Source organism: Melospiza melodia, chromosome 27 (assembly GCF_035770615.1).
Source record: "Melospiza melodia melodia isolate bMelMel2 chromosome 27, bMelMel2.pri, whole genome shotgun sequence".
NCBI classification, from domain to species: Eukaryota; Metazoa; Chordata; class Aves; order Passeriformes; family Passerellidae; genus Melospiza; species Melospiza melodia.
In genome coordinates this window covers 10,648,246-10,668,423 of record NC_086220.1, presented here as the reverse complement: position 1 = coordinate 10,668,423, position 20,178 = coordinate 10,648,246, and the positions used below count along the sequence as shown (strand labels likewise).

The following is a 20,178-nucleotide window of genomic DNA, read 5'->3' as shown; positions in this document are numbered from 1 at the left end:
GGCCGGGGAGGCATAGAGGGGGGACGCAAGGAGGGAACCGTGGGGGAGAAAGGCAGGCAGGAATGGAGGCATGGGGCGAGGCAGGCAGGGATGCGGGGAAAACGGGACCGTGGAGGGAAGACAAGGACCTGCCGAGTGGAGAAAGGCAGCCATCGACCGAGGTGGGGGAAGGTGGGGACGGGGGGGACAGGTAGGGAGCAAGGGGGAGAAAAGCAGGCAGGGATCTGGGGAGCAGGCAGGGAGGGGAGGGGTACGGACAGGCGAGGGGGCGGGCGGGCGAGCAGGGCCGCCCCCGGCCCCACGTGGCTTGGGGGACACGCGGGTTTATAAAGCATTCCGGGCCCGCGCGAGTGCGGGAGGAGGCGGCGGCACCGGCCGGGAGCGGGGCTCGAACCCGCGGGGTTCGGATGCGCGCGGCGGCTCCAGCGGGGCCGCGGCCGCCCGCGGGCCATGGAGCTGCCCATGGATGTGACCATGGATGCGCCCGTGGAACTGCCCTCGGGGCTGCCCACGGCCACTGCCACCCCCTGGGGCAACGGCACCGCCTGGGCCCCCCTGCCCGGACACGGGGTCAACGACACGGGCCTGCAGCGGGCCAAGAACGCTACATCCATCCTCATCGCCATCGTCATCACTGCGCTCTACTCTGTGGTGTGCGTGGTGGGGCTGCTGGGCAACGTCCTGGTCATGTACGGCATCGTCAGGTGAGAGCTGGGCAGGAGTGCGCAGGGAGCAAGGGGGCATTTTGGGCACACCGAGTGCGAAAGCACCGATGGGGCCAGGCTGTGCCAGGGGTCAGTGTGCAGCGCATGGGAGGTGTGAGCTGGTGACACTGAGTGAGTGTGCACCAGGAGTGGGTGTGCACTAGGGGTGAGTGCGCACCAGGGTTGACAGGACCAGGAGGGAGTTTGCACTAAGAGAAAGTGTGCGCAGGGGCGAGTGTGTGCTGCGTGTCAAACAGCAGCAGAAGTAAGTGTGAACCAGGAGTGAGTGTGCAACGGTTGTGAGTGTGCACCAGGTGTGTCTGCACTGGGTGTGAGTTTGCCAGCAGCAGGAGGAGGGTTGGGTATGAACCGGCTGCTTGTGCGCATCGAGACGGCTGCGATGTGCGTGTGAGCAGTACGTGTGCAGGCTGTACAAGTGTGGGGGGTGCAGTGCTGTGCCAAGGGTGAAAGCAGAGGCCATGTGTGCCTGGAGCAGCTCGGGGAGTGCGAGGGAGATGTTTGGGCATGGGGGGGGGGGGGGGGCATGGGCGACACAGCCCGACCCCAATGGGTGCCTCTTGTCCTTTGTGAGGAAGCGAAGCCGCAGGGCTGGTGCCGCTGCGGGCTGGGAGCTGCCCTGTTTGCAGGGTGGGTCCAGACCCCCCCCCGCCCCAGCCAGGGGCCGGCGGGTTCCCGCTGCTGCCACCTCACTCCATCAGTGGGAATTACCCACCCAACCCATCCCCAGCTCCTTCTTGTGCCAGCACCTCCTGCAGCTGCCTGACTTCTGTTTTTCCCTAACAAAGAGCAGACACTGCACGGCCCAGCCCCATCTCCCACAACGGCTGAGCTGTCCTCTGCTCCCCCCGGTGTGGGGTACCAGCTCCAGTAGCCGAGAGACCTACTTCAGCTGCATCCAAGACCTCGGCACCTGTGGTGAGGCTTTCCCTGGGCAGAGGCAGGGTCTGCAGGGTCTCTGCACCCCAGAGCAAGCAACATGACCCAAATGCCCCCCACTTTAAAGATGGGGCATGGCAAGATACTGCTGTATCCCGCCAGACACTTGTGCTAAGGTACAAAACCTCATCAGTCCCTTTGTCCGAGACGCTGGGTGGTCCTGCCTGGTTAAGATGGGTTGACATAGAAATTGGGACCACAAAGCCAAGTCTTACCAGACCACAGGACCAGTGCCAGCAGCAAGGGCTGACAGAGCTCCTCCACAGCTCTGCCAGCAGCAAAGGATGGGGCTGTGCTCGCAGTCACACTCTGTGAGGGCACAGACCTCAACACCTCCAGCCTGGCAGGAGGGAGCAGAAGAGTCTCACTAGGTGCCTGGGCTTCACAGCCACCCCTTTGCACTGAAGGGGGCTTGGTCCTGTCGGTCCAGAATCTGTGGGGTGATTCCAATTTCCACTGCCTCAGGTGATGCTGTAACCCCAGCTTGGCCAAAACACTAAAGCCAAACCAGAGCTGGTGGCTGGATTTAAACAAACCCTCCAAATTCACATTTTTTACCATTTCCACCCTCATTTCCCCATCCCTTTCAGTCCATAGCTATTGTTACCAGAGGTCAGCACAGCCTGGCACTGCATGCGCGCAAATAAATGTGGTGACTCACCGGAGGGAAGGAAACCATCCTGAAACGTGTCCATGAGCCACCCTGGAGTGCCCATTGCCCTGGTATCAGGCTCTGCTGCCCCTGCTCCCCACTCTTTGTGGAGCTCTGCTGTGTGTTTTTAACCATCCAAGAGTGCCGGCAATGGGGAGTGGCATGGGGGAATAACTCGCTGACCTGACCTGACCCTTAATGGGATTTTTCATCCACTCAAAAGGGGCATCAAAAATGAGCCCTGGTCTGAAAAAGCAAATTGAGGTAATTGCAGCAGAGACAGATGCCATGAATAATGTCAGGGTGAGGGATGAGTGTTATTAGACCCCCTCCAGCTGGTTCTGCTCAGAGAGGAGAGGGAAAGCATTTTAAAGAGAGTGATTTCATGTGCAAACATCCTCCCTATTTTACTGAGTAGCTCCATGTAACCCAGGCTTTAGCAAGCCTGATGGCCACAGATCCCTTCACCACACCTTCTAGCCCCACATTTTCCAATTGATGCTGGAATTAAACACCGAATCACGGAGTGACTTGGGTTGGAAATGACCTTATAGGCCACCTTGTTTCACTACCCAGCCATAGGCAGGGTTGCCTTCCACTAGACCAGGCGGCTCCAAGCCCTGTCCAAGCTGGCCTTGAACACGTCCGGGGAAGGAGAATATCTCCCATGAAATGAGCAAGTATCATCCTCCAAGCCCCTGGGACAGGAGGGGCTGCAGGGACATGTGCCTTCGCCCGTCCATGGCCAAACCATCTGGAGTTTCCCAGGGTCCTTGTCAGAGTTGCTCCATGTTGACACGGTTTAGGCCAGGACTAGGGGAGACCTGTGTCCATGGAAGAAAGGGCTATGAGGTGGGATCAGCTTGGATTTGGACCTCACTGCCAGGGAGATTTTGGGTGTTTGCTTTGTGCTCTTCTCCTAATGCCACCTCTAAGTGCCCTTGGGGGTCCAGGCAATCTGGAAGCACGGCTGGAGCACATCCTGGGGGTCAGGGACCTCTGGGACTACACTGAGTTTGCCACAAAGTCCATGAGTGCTAGGAGCTGGCAGATGCAGACACAGGACCCTGGTGTATAGCTCTGTGAATGGACACACCATGAGCCAAGCACAGCCAAATTCCAAATAAATCCCTCTCCAGAGCAGCCAAGCCCATCACACACCTGGAGGGAGCCCACCACAGCTCTGACCAGCACTGCCATGCCCACTGTATTGTCAGATGCTTTTAAAAACACTCCTGGAAGCAATTGGCAGCTGTGAGCTCAGGGCTGCAAGTGCCTCATCCCCACTAAGCGCATCAGCCCCCCACCAGCTCCCACACAGGCTGCAGGGACAGCTGGGTGCAGGCTTTGTCAAGCCAGGCTCTTTCAGGCAGCGGCTTTTAGCAGCTCCAGGAGTTTTTCTTTCACTTATTATTCACTTTTCTTTCACTTATTTATTTTCCAAGAGGTTTAGAGAGGGCATTCCCACTTGGGAGTCGAGACTGGAATGCAGAGCTGCCCTGTGCTTGCCCCATCCCCTCCCATCTCTTCTCTCCATCAACACTACCCAGATTGTTCCGTTCAAGTGCATAACTCCCCAATCAAGGCACTCACTTAATTGTAATGGGTTTGGCAGCCTGGGGAGGTCCATCAGCAGCAGTCGATGATTTGCTCTAATGTGGGCAATAAACCTCTTTCCTGGAGCAGCAGTTTCATTTGCAGCTCAGGAGGGTCATCAGGATGGACGCCTCACCCTGTGCAGGAGGTTGAAACCTCAGCCCAAACCTGGAGGGGGCTGAATCTTCCCTCAAAACCCCAGTACTGGAAGATAATTGCCATTCTTATTATCCCAGTCATCCCTATCATCATCCCAAGTTATTCCCATCAACCCCATCATCCCAGTTATGTCCTTCATCATCCCAGTTATCCCCAGCCTCATCCCAGTTATCCCTGTTATTCCAGTCAAATGCATTGGCAGAATCAATCCATCATCTTAGACATTCCCATTATCATCCCAGTCATCCCTGTCACTGCTTTGCCCTCACCAGCCCCATCCTGCCTGGGGATGGGTGACAGCTCTGGCCCTCCAGCCCCCCACCTCGGCACATCTGGCAGGGGGTTGGGAAGTGCTCACCCAGCACAGCTAAGCACATCTGGCAGATCATGGAATGAATAACAGATTTTTTTACCACTTTACTCAAAAAAACAGAGACCAAAGATGTGTGAATCTACCTGAACTGACTGTTCACATAGGAGAGGCAAAACCTGACAATACCACAAATTCTCAGCTTTTTGTTTAACCTGGAAGGAAACTTTTCTGCAAAAGCGCTTGGAAAATAACACTAAAGAGAACAGAAAAGGACTTTTCAAGGACAAGACATTTTTAATGCCATATTTAAATTAAAAAAAAAAAAAAGCTCAGCTTGAATATTTCCGCCCTTGGGCAACAGGCTGCCATTTGCAGCCATGGTGAAGGAGACAGGAATGCTCTTGGCGCTGGGAGCTGGGTTAAGCTGCTGTTTTCTGTTTTCTCACAGAGAGAAATTAGTTTTTCAGCTCCAGTTCCCAGTTCTATTGACAATGCAACTTGGTGGGTCTCTGTCCCCACAAATACACTCTCCTGATCCTTCTGAGATGGGGAAAGGATAAGGGGAAGGGATTGGATACCACCATCAATCCCAAGAGCCTCTTTCCCACATCAACCTGCTGTTCTGGGCTCCAGCCATGGCAGGACCACCTGAGATGGGAACCACTCAATCCCCCTACCTTAACTTATTTCATGTACCCCCAACATGCAATGAGCTGTACTAATTATCACAGAATCCTAGAATGCTTTAGATTGGAAGTGACATTAAAGCCCATCTCATTCCACTCCCTGCCATGGGCAGGGACACCTTCCACTATCCCAGGCTGCTCCAAGCCCTGTCCAACCTGGCCTGGAACACTTCCAGGGATGGGGCAGCCACAGATTCTCTGGGTACCCTGTGCCAGGTTATTACCACCCTCATATCTGCTTCAAACCTGCCCTCTGTCAGTTTAAAACTGTCTTACCCCTGTCACACATGTGAAAAGTCACTTTCTGTCTATTTTATAAGTACGCCAAGGAAAGCAACCTTTTCATCTCAGCAACAACGGGGTCATTTCCCCCCTCTATGCCTTTCCCTATTGCTGCTACAGGCAGGTTTAGGCATGCAGAGATGGTTTTGGGCAAACTGACCCTGATGTTAATTAATGAGGGTACATCTAAAAAAGCTTGAGGCTGGGGAGGATGCTCTCTGAGCAATGGGGATTTGCTGGAAGGGAGCACAGGAAGAGCTGGAGCTGCTGGTGCAGCCCTGCAAAGAGCAGGGTCTTCACAGAGCCACTCCTGCCCCACATGTGTTGCTCTTTGGGGGTGCCCAGCAGATCCCTCAGTATCTATTTCCAAGCCACCACACCATTCAAAGCATCTCTTTGATCAACACTTGCAGGATTGCATGCTCCTGGGAGACACACGCACATCCCTGCTTCTCTGGCATCTGCCATAACTTTGCCTCATCCCTTCAGGAAAGGTTTGGACATGAGGGACCACACATTTCTCTTGCCATGGTGTGACAAGAACCAGAAGCGGAGCCAGCCCTTCCCAAATGCTCTGGGGGATACAGCCAGGCTCCCCCAAAGGCTCTGGAGCTCCAGGCTGGCTAATTGGGCTGCTTCCAGATGGCCTGTTTCCGGGGGTAATCGATCCAATTTCTGCAAGCAACCTTGACAGGGAAGCAGGCTGGATAATCACAATTTACTAGGTGGAAAATCAGATGAAGGAGGGTTGAGGGGATAAAGGACATTGTGCAACTGGTTCAGGGAAATGCTGAGCACATTGGTGCTGCAGAAAGGCACATCACAACACTTTTGCTCACCAAGGCCGGTGTCACCTTGTGAGCAGACAAACTGTGCCCCCTCCTCATCACATCAAGTGCCCTGACCACCTGTAACGTGCCCTTTCTCTGCCACCCCCAGGTACACCAAGATGAAGACAGCCACCAACATCTACATCTTCAACCTGGCACTGGCTGATGCACTGGCCACCAGCACACTGCCCTTCCAGAGCGCCAAGTACCTCATGGAGACCTGGCCCTTTGGGGAGCTGCTCTGCAAGGTCGTGCTCTCTATTGACTACTACAACATGTTCACCAGCATCTTCACCCTCACCATGATGAGTGTGGACCGCTACATCGCCGTGTGCCACCCGGTCAAGGCCTTGGACTTCCGCACGCCGGCCAAAGCCAAGATCATCAATGTCTGCATCTGGGTGCTCTCCTCCCTCATTGGGGTGCCCATCATGGTCATGGCAGTCACCAAGTCAAAAGGCAAGTGTCTTGGGGTGTGTGTCCCCTCCTGTCCCATCAGTTCATCCCAGGGGTGATCTGGCAAACTTGAGCTCTGGTCCTGTAGCAGATTAGTGGTCAGTAGTGGGCACCTGTCTGTGACACCATAAATGTGCCCTGTCTTGGAAAAAGCATCATGGTGTTATTTCCCATCTTTGAAACTGTCCCAGAAATTGTCCTCCCTTCCCCTTAAGGGTAGGGATCCCACACCTTTCCCCATCTCCAGTCCAGCCAGTGTCTCTCCCCACCTCCTGGTATGGAAAGCAGGGGGCTAAAAAAACCCCAGTGATGCTGCAAAGTCTCCAAGTGGCTCACACTAAGATCTGCAGCTCCTGTGTGGGGTCACTGGTCCTTAGCTGCTAGGAAAGCTCTGGGCATCTTGAGGAAGTGGACAGATTTCAGTGAAGGGTGATATGTGGATGTGACATGGGGATGTCCATCGTGGGGGTTGAGAGAAGGCAGGATTGGCCTTGAGTGGCCCAGGAGGCCCTGCAGGGAAAAGGTTCCAGAGTCATTGCATCCACTGCCTCTCCTCAGTGTCTTCTGGACAGGGGTCTGATGGCACAGAGCTCTTGGGGAACCTCTGCCAAGAGCAGGCAGGTAGGAATGCATCTCCCTAGGGTTTTAACAAGCCATTACTGAGCAGAAGGCAGAATATTCTCAGCAGACACTGAGCTTCCTCTTTGACCTTCCTCTCTGCTGCAGATGGTATGGTCCTGTGCACTCTCCAGTTTCCTGACCCTCCCATCTACTGGGACACTGTGACCAAGATATGTGTCTTCATCTTTGCCTTCTTGGTCCCCATTTTGGTCATCACCATCTGCTACGGGCTGATGATCCTTCGCCTGAAGAGCGTCCGGCTCCTCTCAGGCTCTAAGGAGAAGGATCGCAACCTGCGGCGCATCACACGCATGGTGCTGGTGGTGGTGGCAGCCTTCATCATCTGCTGGACACCCATCCACATCTTTGTCATCGTCTGGACGCTGGTGGACATAGACAAGAAGAACCCCTATGTGGTGGCCAGCCTGCACTTCTGCATCGCTCTGGGCTACACCAACAGCAGCCTCAACCCTGTCCTTTATGCTTTCCTGGATGAAAACTTCAAGAGGTGCTTCCGAGAGTTCTGCCTGCCTTTCCGAGCTCGTGTGGAGCAGAACAGCTTCTCCCGCGCCAGGAACACCACGCGGGAGCACGTCTCCACCTGCACCGCTTCTGAAGCCCGCAACAAGCCGGCATGACTAGACGTGGGCAGCTCCCAGCGGGGCTGCCAGGGACACAGAGGAGACGAGCTGCGCTCAGAAGTCACCCAGGTCACCACCACAGAGTTGTAGCACAATGGTGGGCTGGGCGCTGCTCACTAACACTGCTGGGTTTGCATACAGACTGACTGCAAAAGCGTTTTACATCCTGAGAACGAAAAATGGGAGAATTGGGACTCACCAAATGATGTAGGGCTCTCCTACAGAGAGAACAAGAGGCAAGTTGGGCAAATATGCTCCACTGATGCCATCTCCTCAACCAACAACACCACCCAGCAGAGGCTGTCACCCTCCAACCTGTGGCTCTTGGCAGAGCCCAGAGCACCAGAACTGCAATTTCCACATGCTTATCTTCCTGCACAGGCCAGGATGACACCACAGCCCACAGCAAGAGGGGAAACACTCACATGGCAGAAAGGAACTGTGCCAGGAGGTGATCATAGCATCACAGAATCATTCAGGTTGGAAAAGTCCTCCAAGATCATCAAGTTCAACTGTTCTTCTACCACTACAAAGGCCACCACTAGCCTATGTCCCAAGTGCCACATCCACACAGTGATGGTTAAATCTCTTTGGTGATCGTTAACTCCACCAATGCCCTGGGCAGCTGTGCCAGGGCTGGACAACCCTTTCGAGAAAGAAACATTCCCTAATATCCAGCCTAATCCTCCCCTGGAATGACTTGAGGCCATTTTCTCTGCCACGTCATGGGACCTCATTCCATCCCACTCTGAGCTATGTCCAAAGGACAACTGGAGATGGGAAGAAAAACTTACGCCACTTCAAAGACAGTTTTCAAAAAGCTCCAGATCCATTGTAAAAATTCTCCTGGAGTTCCTCAAACTGGGATTGTTCCCAGTGAAAGCTTTCTACTGTTCATGTCATTGTTAGGTTAGTGTTATTTAGAGACCTCTGACTGCAGCTAAGGCTGCCCTGGACATGGATGTGATGCTGGGATGGAAAACTGGGGGCAAATCCTAGTGCAAGTGAGCAGCACTGGGAGAGCCTGCCCTGCTTCGGGCCATGCTTTAGCCAGCAGGCTCGGAGGGAACTCTTTGTGTACTTTTATAAATATATATGTATGTCTGTCTCTAGCTGTATGAAACTAAAGCGACCCCAAGGCCTCCCATCACACCTCCCACTACAGCAGCTGCTACGTGTGTGGTGGAGCTGAATATGCAGGATCCCTAGCATCTCACAAAGTACTTCAGACACTATCTCCAGCTCCAACCCTTGGGATATTTGCCTTACTGTGGCATTTCTGTACAGGAACCCTGCTTTCTAAAAGTTCAAGTAAAATAAAATCGAAGATAGGAAGCAGTTTCCAGCTCTCTTGTGACTCACAGGCATCAAAAATGAGCAAGGTCCGGCTCAGGGGGGTGGTCTGGGGAGTGATGAAACTGCCTCTAAATTTACCCTTTCCTGTGAGAGTGGGGATAACCTGGCACAGGTTGCTCAGGGAAGCAGTGTCCAAGGCCAGGTTGGATGAGGCTCGGAGCAGCCTGGGACAGCTGAAGGTGTCCCTGCACATGTCAGGGCATGAAACTGGATGGGCTTTAAGGTCCCTTCCAACTCAGGCCATTTGATGATTCTGAATTCAAGTTTTAAATACATACCTGGACTTAGAAAAACTCACCTTTGTGAACACCCAAAGCCCTTTAGAGCTGAGATTGTTTGCAAGCCCTAGTCACCAAAAACCTCTTCTGCCAACAGTCATCAAGATATAATTTTATTTCAAAAGACAAGCAGCCCAAATTCTGGCCCAAATTACATTTGCAATTTAAATACAAATGAGGATTCAGCGGAAAAGCAACAGAAACGGGTGTTGGAGCCTGTAACTTTGCTCTGGCTTAATGAGACTTTGGACTTAAGGGTACTGATCACTTCTGCAGTGTAGGTTTCTTAGTTCCCTAAGAAGGAGAACCATAAAGAGTGCAGAGTGGATGTGAAAACCACTCGAGGACCCCTGTCCATTACCCAGCACCCTGGGAAAGCTGAGCCAGGCACCATTTCTGGAGATTTCACAGCCCGGTTAAACTAGCAGCCAGCCCAGATTAATTATACAGCAACCCATGCTGGCACACACCAACAGGCTATTTCCAGGGACATTTGCAGGCCAAAAAACATGTGCTATTGCAGGAAACATCCTTTCCCCATTTTTTTTTCTTTAATTAATTCACCAAATAATGAACCCTGATGTATTGAGCTTGTGATAAATTATGATGATGCCAGTTTCTTTGTCTGCAGGTTTAGGCTCACTTTGGAATTGCATTAATATGCAGATGGAAATGAAGGGATCTGGCTTTCCTGGGAAGGACAGGAAGAAGAACTCCCACCTTCCTGACCCTGGAGCAGCCTGGGGTGGACCCAGGCTCTCAGCTCAACAGAGATGCTTGTCTTGCAATTCATCATTTAATAGGGAAAGGGGGATAGGGAGGAACTGGGGCACTGGGATGTGGGATCTCCCCAGTAGCTGAGGCTGGTTTTGGGTAAATATTGTTGCTGGGAATCAAGCCTAAGTGAAGAGCAGCTTCTGCATCAGGTATCCAGCAGGTCACATTTCATTGAACAGTATCAAATGGTGATGGTCCCCAGGGAGCAAAATTAGCCACAGGATTAGAGAGCACTTGCTCATGGCTCAGCCTGCAGTGACAGCAAAATACGGGCTTGATCCCTCACAATACAACATTCCCTGTGGGCCCACATCCCAATCTTTTGCTTAGAGATAAAAATAAAAGTCCTTTGCATGCCCAGAACTGCAACCACCAGAACAAACCCACCTGATGGGATGCGGGTGCCCCCAGCACCCCAGAGCTGGACCCACTGAGGCCATCCCTGATTGTAAATCCAAGTTCATCCCACATGGGAGCAGCAGAGCTGCTCTCAGTGCCCAGGCTCACTAAGGAACCTGCTCCTGCCCAAATGAATTAAGTGTAAACAGCAACCTGGGGCTCCAGTCACACCAGGAGGTGGGAATTTGCCCCGTGGCTTCCAGTCTCCACACACATCTGGCTCAGCTCCAGCTGGGAGCACCCTGCACGGACATGCCAGGATCCTTCCAGGTGTTCCTGGAGACCCAAAGGTACGTGGGGTGACCCGTCAGCCAGGCGGGGAGCTGAAGGGGGTGACAGAGATGACAGGGACCACGCCCGCTCTCCGCCCCGCGGCTGCCCCCTGGCGGCCACAGCTGGGACCGGGACAGCGCCCCGAAAGGAGACACCTGTCCCCACCGGACAACTGCCCCGCCCTCCAAAGCGCAGGAAAAGCCTGGGTTTATCAAAACTCCGTTTATTCCAAATTTAAAAGATTTTTTTTTGTCCTTTCTGCCTTGATTAATCAACCAAAATACATTTTCTTTTTTAAAAAAATCCAACCCCTTTGGAACCATTGTATAACCCCAGACACCCCTCCCCAGCCACAACCCCCCCCTCCTATTGCTACAATTTGTAGAGTCCTCCTCACTCCAGGTACCTCGAAGGTACCTCCTATAAGGAGAGGATGGAGCAGGCTGGGCACAGGAATCAAGACCAGTTGGATCAGGGAGGCAACGGGGAGGAGGAGTGCTGCTGTTTCCAGCAACTCCATGCATAGCTGCAGTCTGGGTGTCTGCTCATCCAGGCCCTAACAGCAAATGAACCTCCTTCCTCAGCAAGTGAAAGAGAAAAAATTAAAGTAACAGTGTTCCCACCTGTGGGATGGATTTGGTTGGGTTTCCAAAGGCAATGGCAAAGAGGGAGTGGCCAGGACTGTGAAAAGTAGCATGAGGCAGCTGCTCCAGGCCACGGGGAGTGGGGAATCTGCTCCTGGCCTGACTGCCAGGCAGGGCTCAGCTTGAGGGGATGGGAGGCAGGAGCCTCCAGCGGTCACACTGTGCTAGGCATCATTCAGCAGCATTCTCCCTCACCAGGCAGAATTTCCCCACAGCAGTCACAAGCTCTGGATTAGAGGATAGAGCTTCCTGGGCACATTCCTGCTGGACTCAGATCTACCTGGAACAGGCTCAGAGGGGTTTGGGGGGTGGCAGCAGACAAATCCAGAGGTGATTTAGGTGAAGGGGGTGGAAGAGCATCCAGATGTGGGGAACATGGGGACCTCAGGGAGACTATTACCCAAACCTGATTGCAGAGTAAAGAATAAAACCCTCAGCTTTGCTGGGCCAGGAAATGTTTAAAAAAAAAAGATGAGAAGAAGTGGAAATCCATCCAGGCACAGAACTGGGATCAGTTTAGGACCAAGCTGACCCAGGAGCTGACAGAGCACTGGGCACCACAGGAAAACAGACAAACGCTTGCAGAGAGAACCCATGGGCACCCTGTTCCAGCCACACAGGCGCTGCTGGGCCGAGCTCCATGAGCCGCCTGCCCTCCCCAAGTAATCGGCTCCCCAACCCAGGCAGAAGTTGTGGGGGTCTGGGGGTGCTGTGATTCCGCCGGGTCTGGCTGCGGTGTCGCTTCATCAGCTCTGCTCCTTGTCACTGACCAGCAGCACCGTGTGCTGCCCACCGCTGGACACGGCCAGCACCCGCCGGTTCTCCAGCTGCTTCCCCGTCATCTCCACGGGGCTCCAGACATCATCCTCCTCTCCGGTGCCCAGCTGGTAGTTAGTGCCCATTCCCCACGCAAACGCTCGTCCTGCAACAGAGGTGAAGCAAGCTTTGAGCTCCCGGTTGTTGCAAAATGGGAAGGTGACCTTGCACCCAGACAGTGCATCTCTATGAGTCCAAAACACAAGTAGGAGGAAGAGAACAAGCACTTGCAACTCAACAGGTGCTACCTCACAGGGCCAAGGAACTTTCATGCCTTTGCGGGAGAAAAATAAACCCGCAGCCCACAAACAGGCCCACAAACACATCTGAGCAGCCACTGCGCAGCTGCCCCCAGGAGATGGGCAGCAGGACCGGGCTCCAGACCCAACCCAGCTGGCAGTGTGTGGTGACGGTGTGCAGGGCTGGATGGAGGAATGAAGCGCAGAAGGCAGGGTTCCCAAGCCCTGGCACTCACCGTCACTGCTGACTGCATAACCAACTGACGCTCCACAGGCCACCGAGACGATACTGGGGAGCTCTGGGATAACGGTGGGTGCACTCTTTTCCTCTGCTCCTGTCCCAAGGCCCAGTCGGCCATACTCTGCCCTGCCCAGGCTGTAGGCTTTACCTGGAGCACAGTGGACACAAGACAGGAGATCTGAGCTGGGCAGAAGTTGCAGCAAGGCCAAAGCAGACCAGGACCTCTTCCCAAGCCTGACTCCTGAAGGAGCATCGCTCCTCCACACCACACCCTGAGACCCATCCAGAAGGGGCAGGGTGGGATAGAGACCCTTCAGCTCCCCAAAATCAGTAAGCTGGAGAGGTGCAAGAGCAGAGCTCCCAACTGAGTCCAGGTCTCTGTTGTTGTCAGCTTCTCTTTGCTGCAATCTCACACCAACATTGTTTCCCCGAACACTGAGAGCTTGGAGGGCTCCAGCACATCACCCTCATCCCAACAGCTCCTTGGCCAGGTTGAGGGCCATGGGATTCCCCCCACCCTGCTGTGTGACTCCCAGCCCACCTGTCACAGAGTCACTCACCCTCAGAGTCGACGCAGACCGTGTGGTGCTGCCCACCAGAGAACCCAACCCAAGACTTGGTGGAGTTCTTGAAGGACGTGAGGTTCTGCGGGGAGAAGCACGGCTCGGTGTCCTGGGTCCCTGCAGGGTGGGACACACAAACCCGGGCGGATCAGGTCCATGGGCATGGACAGCTCTGGCACTAAGCCATCCACCCTGGGGCTCACCCTACCAGAGACCAATACAGCTACCCAGGCCCAAAATCTAATTTCTGCTCAAACCCAGTGGGCACGAGGGCTGGGACCTAAACCCAGAGCGAGCCCCGCACCCATTTCCAGCTCTGGTGCATCCAGTGTTTAGATTCTGGGGCACCCAGCAGCTTCCCCCACCAGGCCAGGGCAGCAGTGGACTGGAAGGAGATCTGGAGGGACATAGCTCACCCAGCTGGTGGTAGTTGGAGAGGCCAAATCCATAGATGTGTCCCTCACGCGTGACGGCGAAGGTGAAATACGCCCCGCAGAAAGCGTCCTGGAAGCGCATTTTGCTTCTTCTCCCTCTGCCTCTGACAGGGACAAGCTGGGGGACCAGCATCCGTTCTGGGGTAGGAGACAAAGTGTTATGCAAGGACTAAGGATTTACACCCTTGCTGCATCTAAGGATCTGGCTCACTGCACATACGCCACTGATTACACATAAGCCCTTGAGCATCAGGGACTGGGGCCCTTTGTTCCTCTGCAAAGGGCAGAGCCAAAGCCAAAGGATGCACCTCTGAGAACTAAATCCACTCACCCAGTCCTCGCCGTCCTCCTCGGGTGGCAAAGAGTGCTGGCACTCTGCCCAGCTGACCCTGTTCACCACAGCCACACGTGAACAGGTCGCCATCCACTGTCAGCATCACCAAGTGGTCATTTCCTGGGACAGGAAGGAAAAAGAAGTTATGGAGAAGTCTTCAACAAGTCCTCAGGACTGAGATCCCACAGGTAAACCCCAGTTGTTCCAGCTTATGGGGCTTACTGCACTTGATACCTCAACACCAATTGTGCCACCACCTAAAACTCCAGGATCTCCATCTTCCCAATCCCAGGAATTCAAAGCAGTTTTTCTGGTAAGGACACAGGTGTGCCCCAACCTCCCCTTCTGGTAAGGACACAGGTGTGCCCCAACCTCCCCTGGGCCCCGGACAAGCACCCTGGCTGCTGTGCTCAGCTTCCCCAGGCCTCATTAGAGAGCAAGTGCTCTGGCCCCACTTGGAAGGCATTCTACATCAGACTGGTCAAATATTAACTAAATGTGTGAATCTGTTGGGACTAAGAGGTTTGTTCTCTGAAAGAGTCAGAGATCAGCAAGTACACCCTTGTATCAAGATTGGAACAAGCCAACAGGGAGGAAAAGTTCATGGACGTTCCTCAAGGGTTGTGACAACCTTGTGTACCTGCCTGACCCTGCACGCCCCAGAGCCCTGCTTGTGGAAGGGGCTCACAGCTGGTCTGTGAGTCAGAAACAGTTAGATGAAGAAGAGAAGCTGCTAAGAGTCGCCTTTGCCCCTGAAAGGAGTCCTACTGATGCTGTCAGCGTGGAAAAGGAGCAGAAAAGATAAACAAGGGGTCCTGCAGCTAGATCTTGACAGAAAACAGTGGTGTTGACCGCCTTGCAACAATGAACATTATGTTGACTTATTGTGCCCAATAGGTATAAACTTTGTGAGAGCATATAAAGACAGCATGCTGCTAAAATAAAAAAGGGAAGCTTTCTTAAATACACGGTGTTCTTCTGTTTGTTAGGACCATCTCAACAACAACACCTACTCACCTGAAACTATTTTAACAACAGGGGTATTGAGCTGGAGCAGCACAGGACTGGAGCTTGTCTTCATGGGCTCCAGCAAGCCGATCACTCCATTGTTATCCTGAGGGAAGAGAGACACAGGGGTCAGCCACAGAAGCAGCAGCCACCAGTGGAGCTTCCAGTATCTGAGGACTCAGCGTACCCGGAAGGAGCCCCAGACAAAGACCCTGCCATCCTCAGTCAGCGCGGCCGTGTGGCTGTCCCCCGCCGACACCTGCACCACCTTCTCCTGCAGCTCCACCAGCCCTGGAGAGCTCTCAGACCCTTCAGCCGAGGTGTCGCGTCCCAGGGCACCTTCATCATTGCAGCCAAAGGTGTAGATCTGCAGATGGGGTGCAAATGGTCAGGATGGAGCACAGAGGGGCAACGGGCTGAGTATGAAGTCAGGGGACAGAGAGTCACGAAGCTGAATTATTACAGAATCACGGAATGGTCTGGGATGGAAGGAACCTTAAAGCTCACTTCAGTCCACTCCCTGCCATGGGCAAGAATACCTTCCGCTAGATCAGGTTGCTTTAAATCCTGTCCAATCTGGCCTGGAATACTTCCAGGGATGAGGTGCTGTCATCTTATTATGAAGCTCTCATATCTTCTCAGTGATTTCTCAAGGGAAGCTCCTTGCAGCACTGACTCCTTCTTCCTCATAGCACAGCCAACAAACTCCAAGTCTCTCCTCACCTAGCTAACCCACTCTTATAGCACTCATCCATATTGGACACAGCTGTGGCCTGTTGCTAATCTTTGGTAATTAGTCCAGCTGCAACTCCTCAGGGGTGAGATTACCTTCTGCACTATCTTTATTTTCTTACATTCTGTCCCCCCACAATGAGGCAGCCACAGCTTCTCTGTACCAGAGCCTCACCACCTTCACAGGGAAGAACTTCCCAATATCGCATCTAAAATGGCAGTGTCACCCATCTACTCTCTGTCAGTGTAAAGCCATTTGCCCTTATCCTAAGTCCCTCTCCAATTCTCTCATAGGCTCCTTTCAGGTCCTCCTTTTGAGCCCCTAAATTTTGTGGTCCACGAGACCATGCTCACCCCTAGAGCTGGAACAAGATGTGGGCAGAGCAGTGGCTGATTCCTACCCCCTGCTCCAGAGCACATCCCAGAACCCACTGCACTTACCTTTCCAGTCTGGCTGAGGCACACCGTGTGCATCCCTCCAGCTTCCACCTGCACCACCATCTCTGGCAGCGTGACCAGAGCTGGCTTCTTCCTCTCCATAATATCTTCACCCAGACCCAGCTGCCCAACATTACCCTGGCCCAGTGTCAGCACCAGCCCAGGCTGTGAGCGATGTGATGGGTGGCTGACTGCGGGGTGTGAGGGGGAGAAAGAACATGTCAGGGTACAAGTTTCCTGGTAAAAATCACTCCTGGGAAAAGGGAAGGAAAATTCCAAGGGATTTTTCTTACCTTTAACCTTTTTTGTCTCAGTGGATTCTTCTTCTGGCACCAGGATCTTCATTCTGCGTTTTGCTGGCGTCTTGGAATCTATATGCCAAAAAGAGCCAATGTTACCCTGGCCCAGCGTCAGCACCATCCCAGGCTGTGAGCAATGCGATGGGTGGCTGACTGCGGGGAGAGAGAACGTGTAGGAGTACAACTTTCCTGGTGAAAATCATCCCTGGGAAAGTGGAGGGAAAATTCTAAGGGATTTTACTAACCTTTAACCTTTTTCATCTCAGAAGACACTTCTTCTGGGACCAGGATCTGCACTCTGCGTTTTCCCGGCATCGTGGAATCTAAATGCCAAAAAGAGCCTGTAAGGAGTCACCCACCTGGTGAACCGGGCCTGTTCACTCTCTGGGGTGCCCCCTCACACCTCAAAAAACCACCTGAGGGACTGGTGACTCAGCTGGGATTTGAACACTGATCCCCTCTCCTACTCTGGGAAAATAGAAAGTTTTCCCTTGTATGTTTCATCCATACTCTATTTTATGTGAACGTCTCCAGATTTCAGGTTCAGGCAGGTGAGGAGAGAGGGACGGGGAAAAGAAAGGAGAATGAAAACGGGAAAGGGAAGAATCGGAGCCAAGCCGTACCTGCGTCCTCACCCCCTGCCCGGTTCCGCATGGCCCGAGCACGGCCCCCGCCCCTTCCCGCCGTTCGAATTCCCCGCGGCGTCGCCCCACGTGGGGCCGCGGAGGCCACGGCCCGGACCGGCGGCTCCTCCCGCCGCCTGCAGCTTCTCTCGCTGTCCGGTGGGCTGCGCCGAGGACGGCCCCGGGCCCGCCGGGACCCCCGCGATCGCCCCCGTGTCCCCATGCCCGCCCGCCGCTGCCTCCCGCCGCTCTCCCGGCTCGACCCCGCCGCGCTCCTGACCGCTCGCCGGCGCCGCCGCGCTCCGCTCTGCGCATGCGCGCGCCGGCTCCCCGCGGCGCTGCGCCCCCTGGCGGTCGGCGGCCCCGGCAGTGCCCCCACAGGACAGGGGACAGAAGGACAGGCGGGGCAGGACAGGTGGACAGAAGGACGGAACGAGGATAGGTGGGGCAGGACAGGCGGACAGAAAGACACACAAGGGCAGGCAGCACAAGGCGGCTGGCAATACACTGCCCCCCAGACAATAAATCCGTGTCACTAACTCATCCTGCTTCTAAACTCCGGAGATGCCTCCTAGGCCTCAGCCAGCCGCGATGGAACAGACCTGCTGCAAAAAATGGTAATTAAACACGCTGAACAATGATAATGGAGTATGGAAATCCAGCAAGTCTGCACCAACGCCTTCTCCAGCAACCTACTGCGGCAAAGTGGAAAACCCTTTTACTCTTGAAACAGGAACTAGACCAAACTTCTTCAGTTAATTGGAGGACAGCAAACTTTAGGGTTTCCCCTTCATCCAATGAGATTACCCTTATTCCAGTGATTAATTCAGCCGTTCCAGTCTGAAGGCCTGCACTTGGCCATACTAGCTTTTATTTACTAATAAAATCATGTTCCAAATTAACATCTTGGCTGGTACAGCGGCCCTTATCTGCTTATCTACAGACCGTGATACCCAGGGATCATCACCCACAGCCCACCCACATGAGATTGGAAAACCTTGGAGAAGCATCACCTTTATTTATCCCAGGCTTATGCTGGGACTTGACAGCCACTCCCTGATGTTCTCTCGGGCCACATCATGGCCGTGGACAGGACATGTGGGAAACTGCTGATGCCTATTTCACCGAACCCACAGCAGCACCTTCCCTAACCGCCCCCATCAGCTGCACTGCCCTTGGAAAGGGCAAGGGAACGCCGTGTGATCCCCCCACTCCCTGCTTCCCCCCGCCCCGGGGTCACAGACCCCCTCAACCCTTCTCGACTCAGCTCTTGATATGAAGGTTTCGTGCCCAAACCCGGATCTGTTTCTAATACAGCCCTAACAGAATGCCACACAGCACTTCGACACACTTTTTCGAGATGCTTCAGCAGCAAACAAGAACCATACTTCTACACAGGAGAGGCACCACCCAGAGCACAAAGTTTCCCTTAATATTCAGATAATTCACCAAAACCACACAACAAGCCATAGTCAAGTTCAGTTTATTGAGTTGTCTACTGTAAATAGGTACACATTTGGACATCCAAGGGACCAGGGCCACCGGTTTTTTGCACTCAAAGCACGTGCTTTAAAAGACCACTAAATTCACTCCATCGCGTTTTGATTTCTGCAGCTACATTGTTATTACACATGGTGCGCTAACAGGAACTGGGTAACCACCTAACTTGGGCAAACTCTTTAAAATACTCACCCTTTCCCACTAAAGGCGGATTTTCTTTGTCACTTTGCCCCAGCAGATTCTGCAATATTAAAAAAAAAAGGTATTTTTTCCTGCTTTTTTTTGTGTCCAACAATACACCAGTTACAAATTTACAAATACAAATTTATCTGCAGTGTTTTTTTCTGTCTGCTAAGACTCATGGCTTTTTTTTTTCCCCCCTTAAGACTCAGGAATTTTTTTTCCCCGTCTATCCAAAATCCAACACAATCGTCAAAGCTAGGAGTCTCTAAACTGGACTTACTGGACACTACCCGTGTCGTCCGGAATGAAATTTCATCACTAAACCGACCCATTATTCTAGTAACATCTTTGAAATACGCAGAATATTACATTTTTGACGCAATTACCTTTAAAAATCGTGTTTCACTCCAACTTTATCAATTTCGGTTCTGGAAATGAAGAAAAAAAAGGTAATTTAAGGATTTGCTCAGGAGGTTGTGTTTTAATGTCTCCCCCTCCCAGCTCGGCACGTGTTCCCCGTCCCACCCGGCGTGTCAGTGTTTCCTGCATGGTTTGTCTCCTCTGTCACGGCCCAAGGGCTCAGAGAAGCAGTAGGAATATGCAGGCTGCAGGCTCGGGGCCCGGCTTGCTCTCCAACGTCGTGGAAAGGGACTATACGTCACGGGCCCGAGGGCCTGCGCTCCCACGCGCCACACGGACAGAGCCGAGAGAGAGCGACTTCTCCGGATATCCACGTTGGACCTTTGCTTTAAACATTTTAAACCACCTTGCCTGCCCCAGGCCCCCGCGCATCCCAGCTCCGCCGACCACGCGGCGGGGCCACGTGAAAGATACTCACGCTAGTGCGAACTGGGCAAACAAAGCTTAAACAGGCTTTGGCAGAACCTGTAGGAAAAGGAAATGGCTCTGAGCGGCGGCTGAGGCGGTGCGGGGTGACTCCGCAGCACCCACCGCCACGTGCAACTCACAGCGTAGTAGTTTAGCGGTAAAACGGGGATAGAGCGGGCATCCGCTGACACCGCAGCGCGGCCAGCACGACCATGCGCCACAGCAAGAAAAAGCGTTTAAAGGGTAAGAACTGGTAAAAGGGTAAAAGGGAAGAGAACTGTACCTGCATGCTGCCGCGCTCCTCACGGTGAAAGAG

The 20,178-nt window shown here is 53.5% G+C and overlaps 2 protein-coding genes and 1 non-coding gene across 7 annotated transcripts; 1 reads left to right on the top strand and 2 right to left on the bottom strand.

Annotated features, from left to right (window-relative positions):
• The first annotated feature begins 432 nt into the window (after positions 1-432).
• Positions 433-9,219, top strand: OPRD1 (opioid receptor delta 1). The gene is made up of 3 exons (XM_063177497.1): positions 433-704; positions 6,289-6,638; positions 7,362-9,219. Exons 1-3 carry the CDS (start codon positions 451-453, stop codon positions 7,892-7,894), a joined length of 1,137 nt encoding a protein of 378 aa, XP_063033567.1. The 5' UTR covers positions 433-450; the 3' UTR covers positions 7,895-9,219.
• A 1,968-nt stretch (positions 9,220-11,187) lies between these two features.
• RCC1 (regulator of chromosome condensation 1) lies at positions 11,188-20,162 on the bottom strand. 5 transcript variants are annotated; one of them, XM_063177340.1, is made up of 14 exons: positions 20,146-20,162; positions 19,873-19,919; positions 19,421-19,462; positions 19,044-19,092; positions 16,974-17,051; positions 16,723-16,800; positions 16,433-16,620; positions 15,447-15,626; positions 15,269-15,365; positions 14,249-14,371; positions 13,900-14,055; positions 13,481-13,600; positions 12,916-13,068; positions 11,188-12,546 (listed from the first exon to the last, which is right to left on the bottom strand). In XM_063177340.1, exons 5-14 carry the CDS (start codon positions 17,041-17,043, stop codon positions 12,371-12,373), a joined length of 1,341 nt encoding a protein of 446 aa, XP_063033410.1. In that variant the 5' UTR covers positions 17,044-17,051; positions 19,044-19,092; positions 19,421-19,462; positions 19,873-19,919; positions 20,146-20,162; the 3' UTR covers positions 11,188-12,370. The 5 variants fall into 5 exon arrangements, with proteins under 5 accessions (XP_063033410.1, XP_063033409.1, XP_063033411.1 ...); XM_063177339.1 differs by lacking the exon at positions 20,146-20,162 and having other exon boundaries at positions 19,873-20,139; XM_063177341.1 differs by lacking the exons at positions 19,044-19,092; positions 19,421-19,462; positions 19,873-19,919; positions 20,146-20,162 and adding an exon at positions 17,632-17,653.
• LOC134430151 (small nucleolar RNA SNORA73 family) lies at positions 19,569-19,773 on the bottom strand. Its single transcript, XR_010030742.1, has one exon. It is a non-coding gene; the product is annotated as a small nucleolar RNA SNORA73 family (small nucleolar RNA).
• Positions 20,163-20,178: the final 16 nt, after the last annotated feature.

Coding starts and splice junctions, on each gene's coding strand:
- RCC1 (XM_063177337.1), bottom strand. CDS start 17,382: ATGCGGAACCGGGCAGGGGGTGAGGACGCAG. Junction 13,069..13,480: donor GGTCTGCGTCGACTCTGAGG/GTGAGTGACTCT, acceptor ACTGTGCTCCAG/GTAAAGCCTACAGCCTGGGC. Junction 12,547..12,915: donor TTATGCAGTCAGCAGTGACG/GTGAGTGCCAGG, acceptor CCTCTGTTGCAG/GACGAGCGTTTGCGTGGGGA.
- OPRD1 (XM_063177497.1), top strand. CDS start 451: ATGGAGCTGCCCATGGATGTGACCATGGATGCGCCCGTGGAACTGCCC. Junction 705..6,288: donor GTCATGTACGGCATCGTCAG/GTGAGAGCTGGG, acceptor TGCCACCCCCAG/GTACACCAAGATGAAGACAG. Junction 6,639..7,361: donor GGCAGTCACCAAGTCAAAAG/GCAAGTGTCTTG, acceptor TCTCTGCTGCAG/ATGGTATGGTCCTGTGCACT.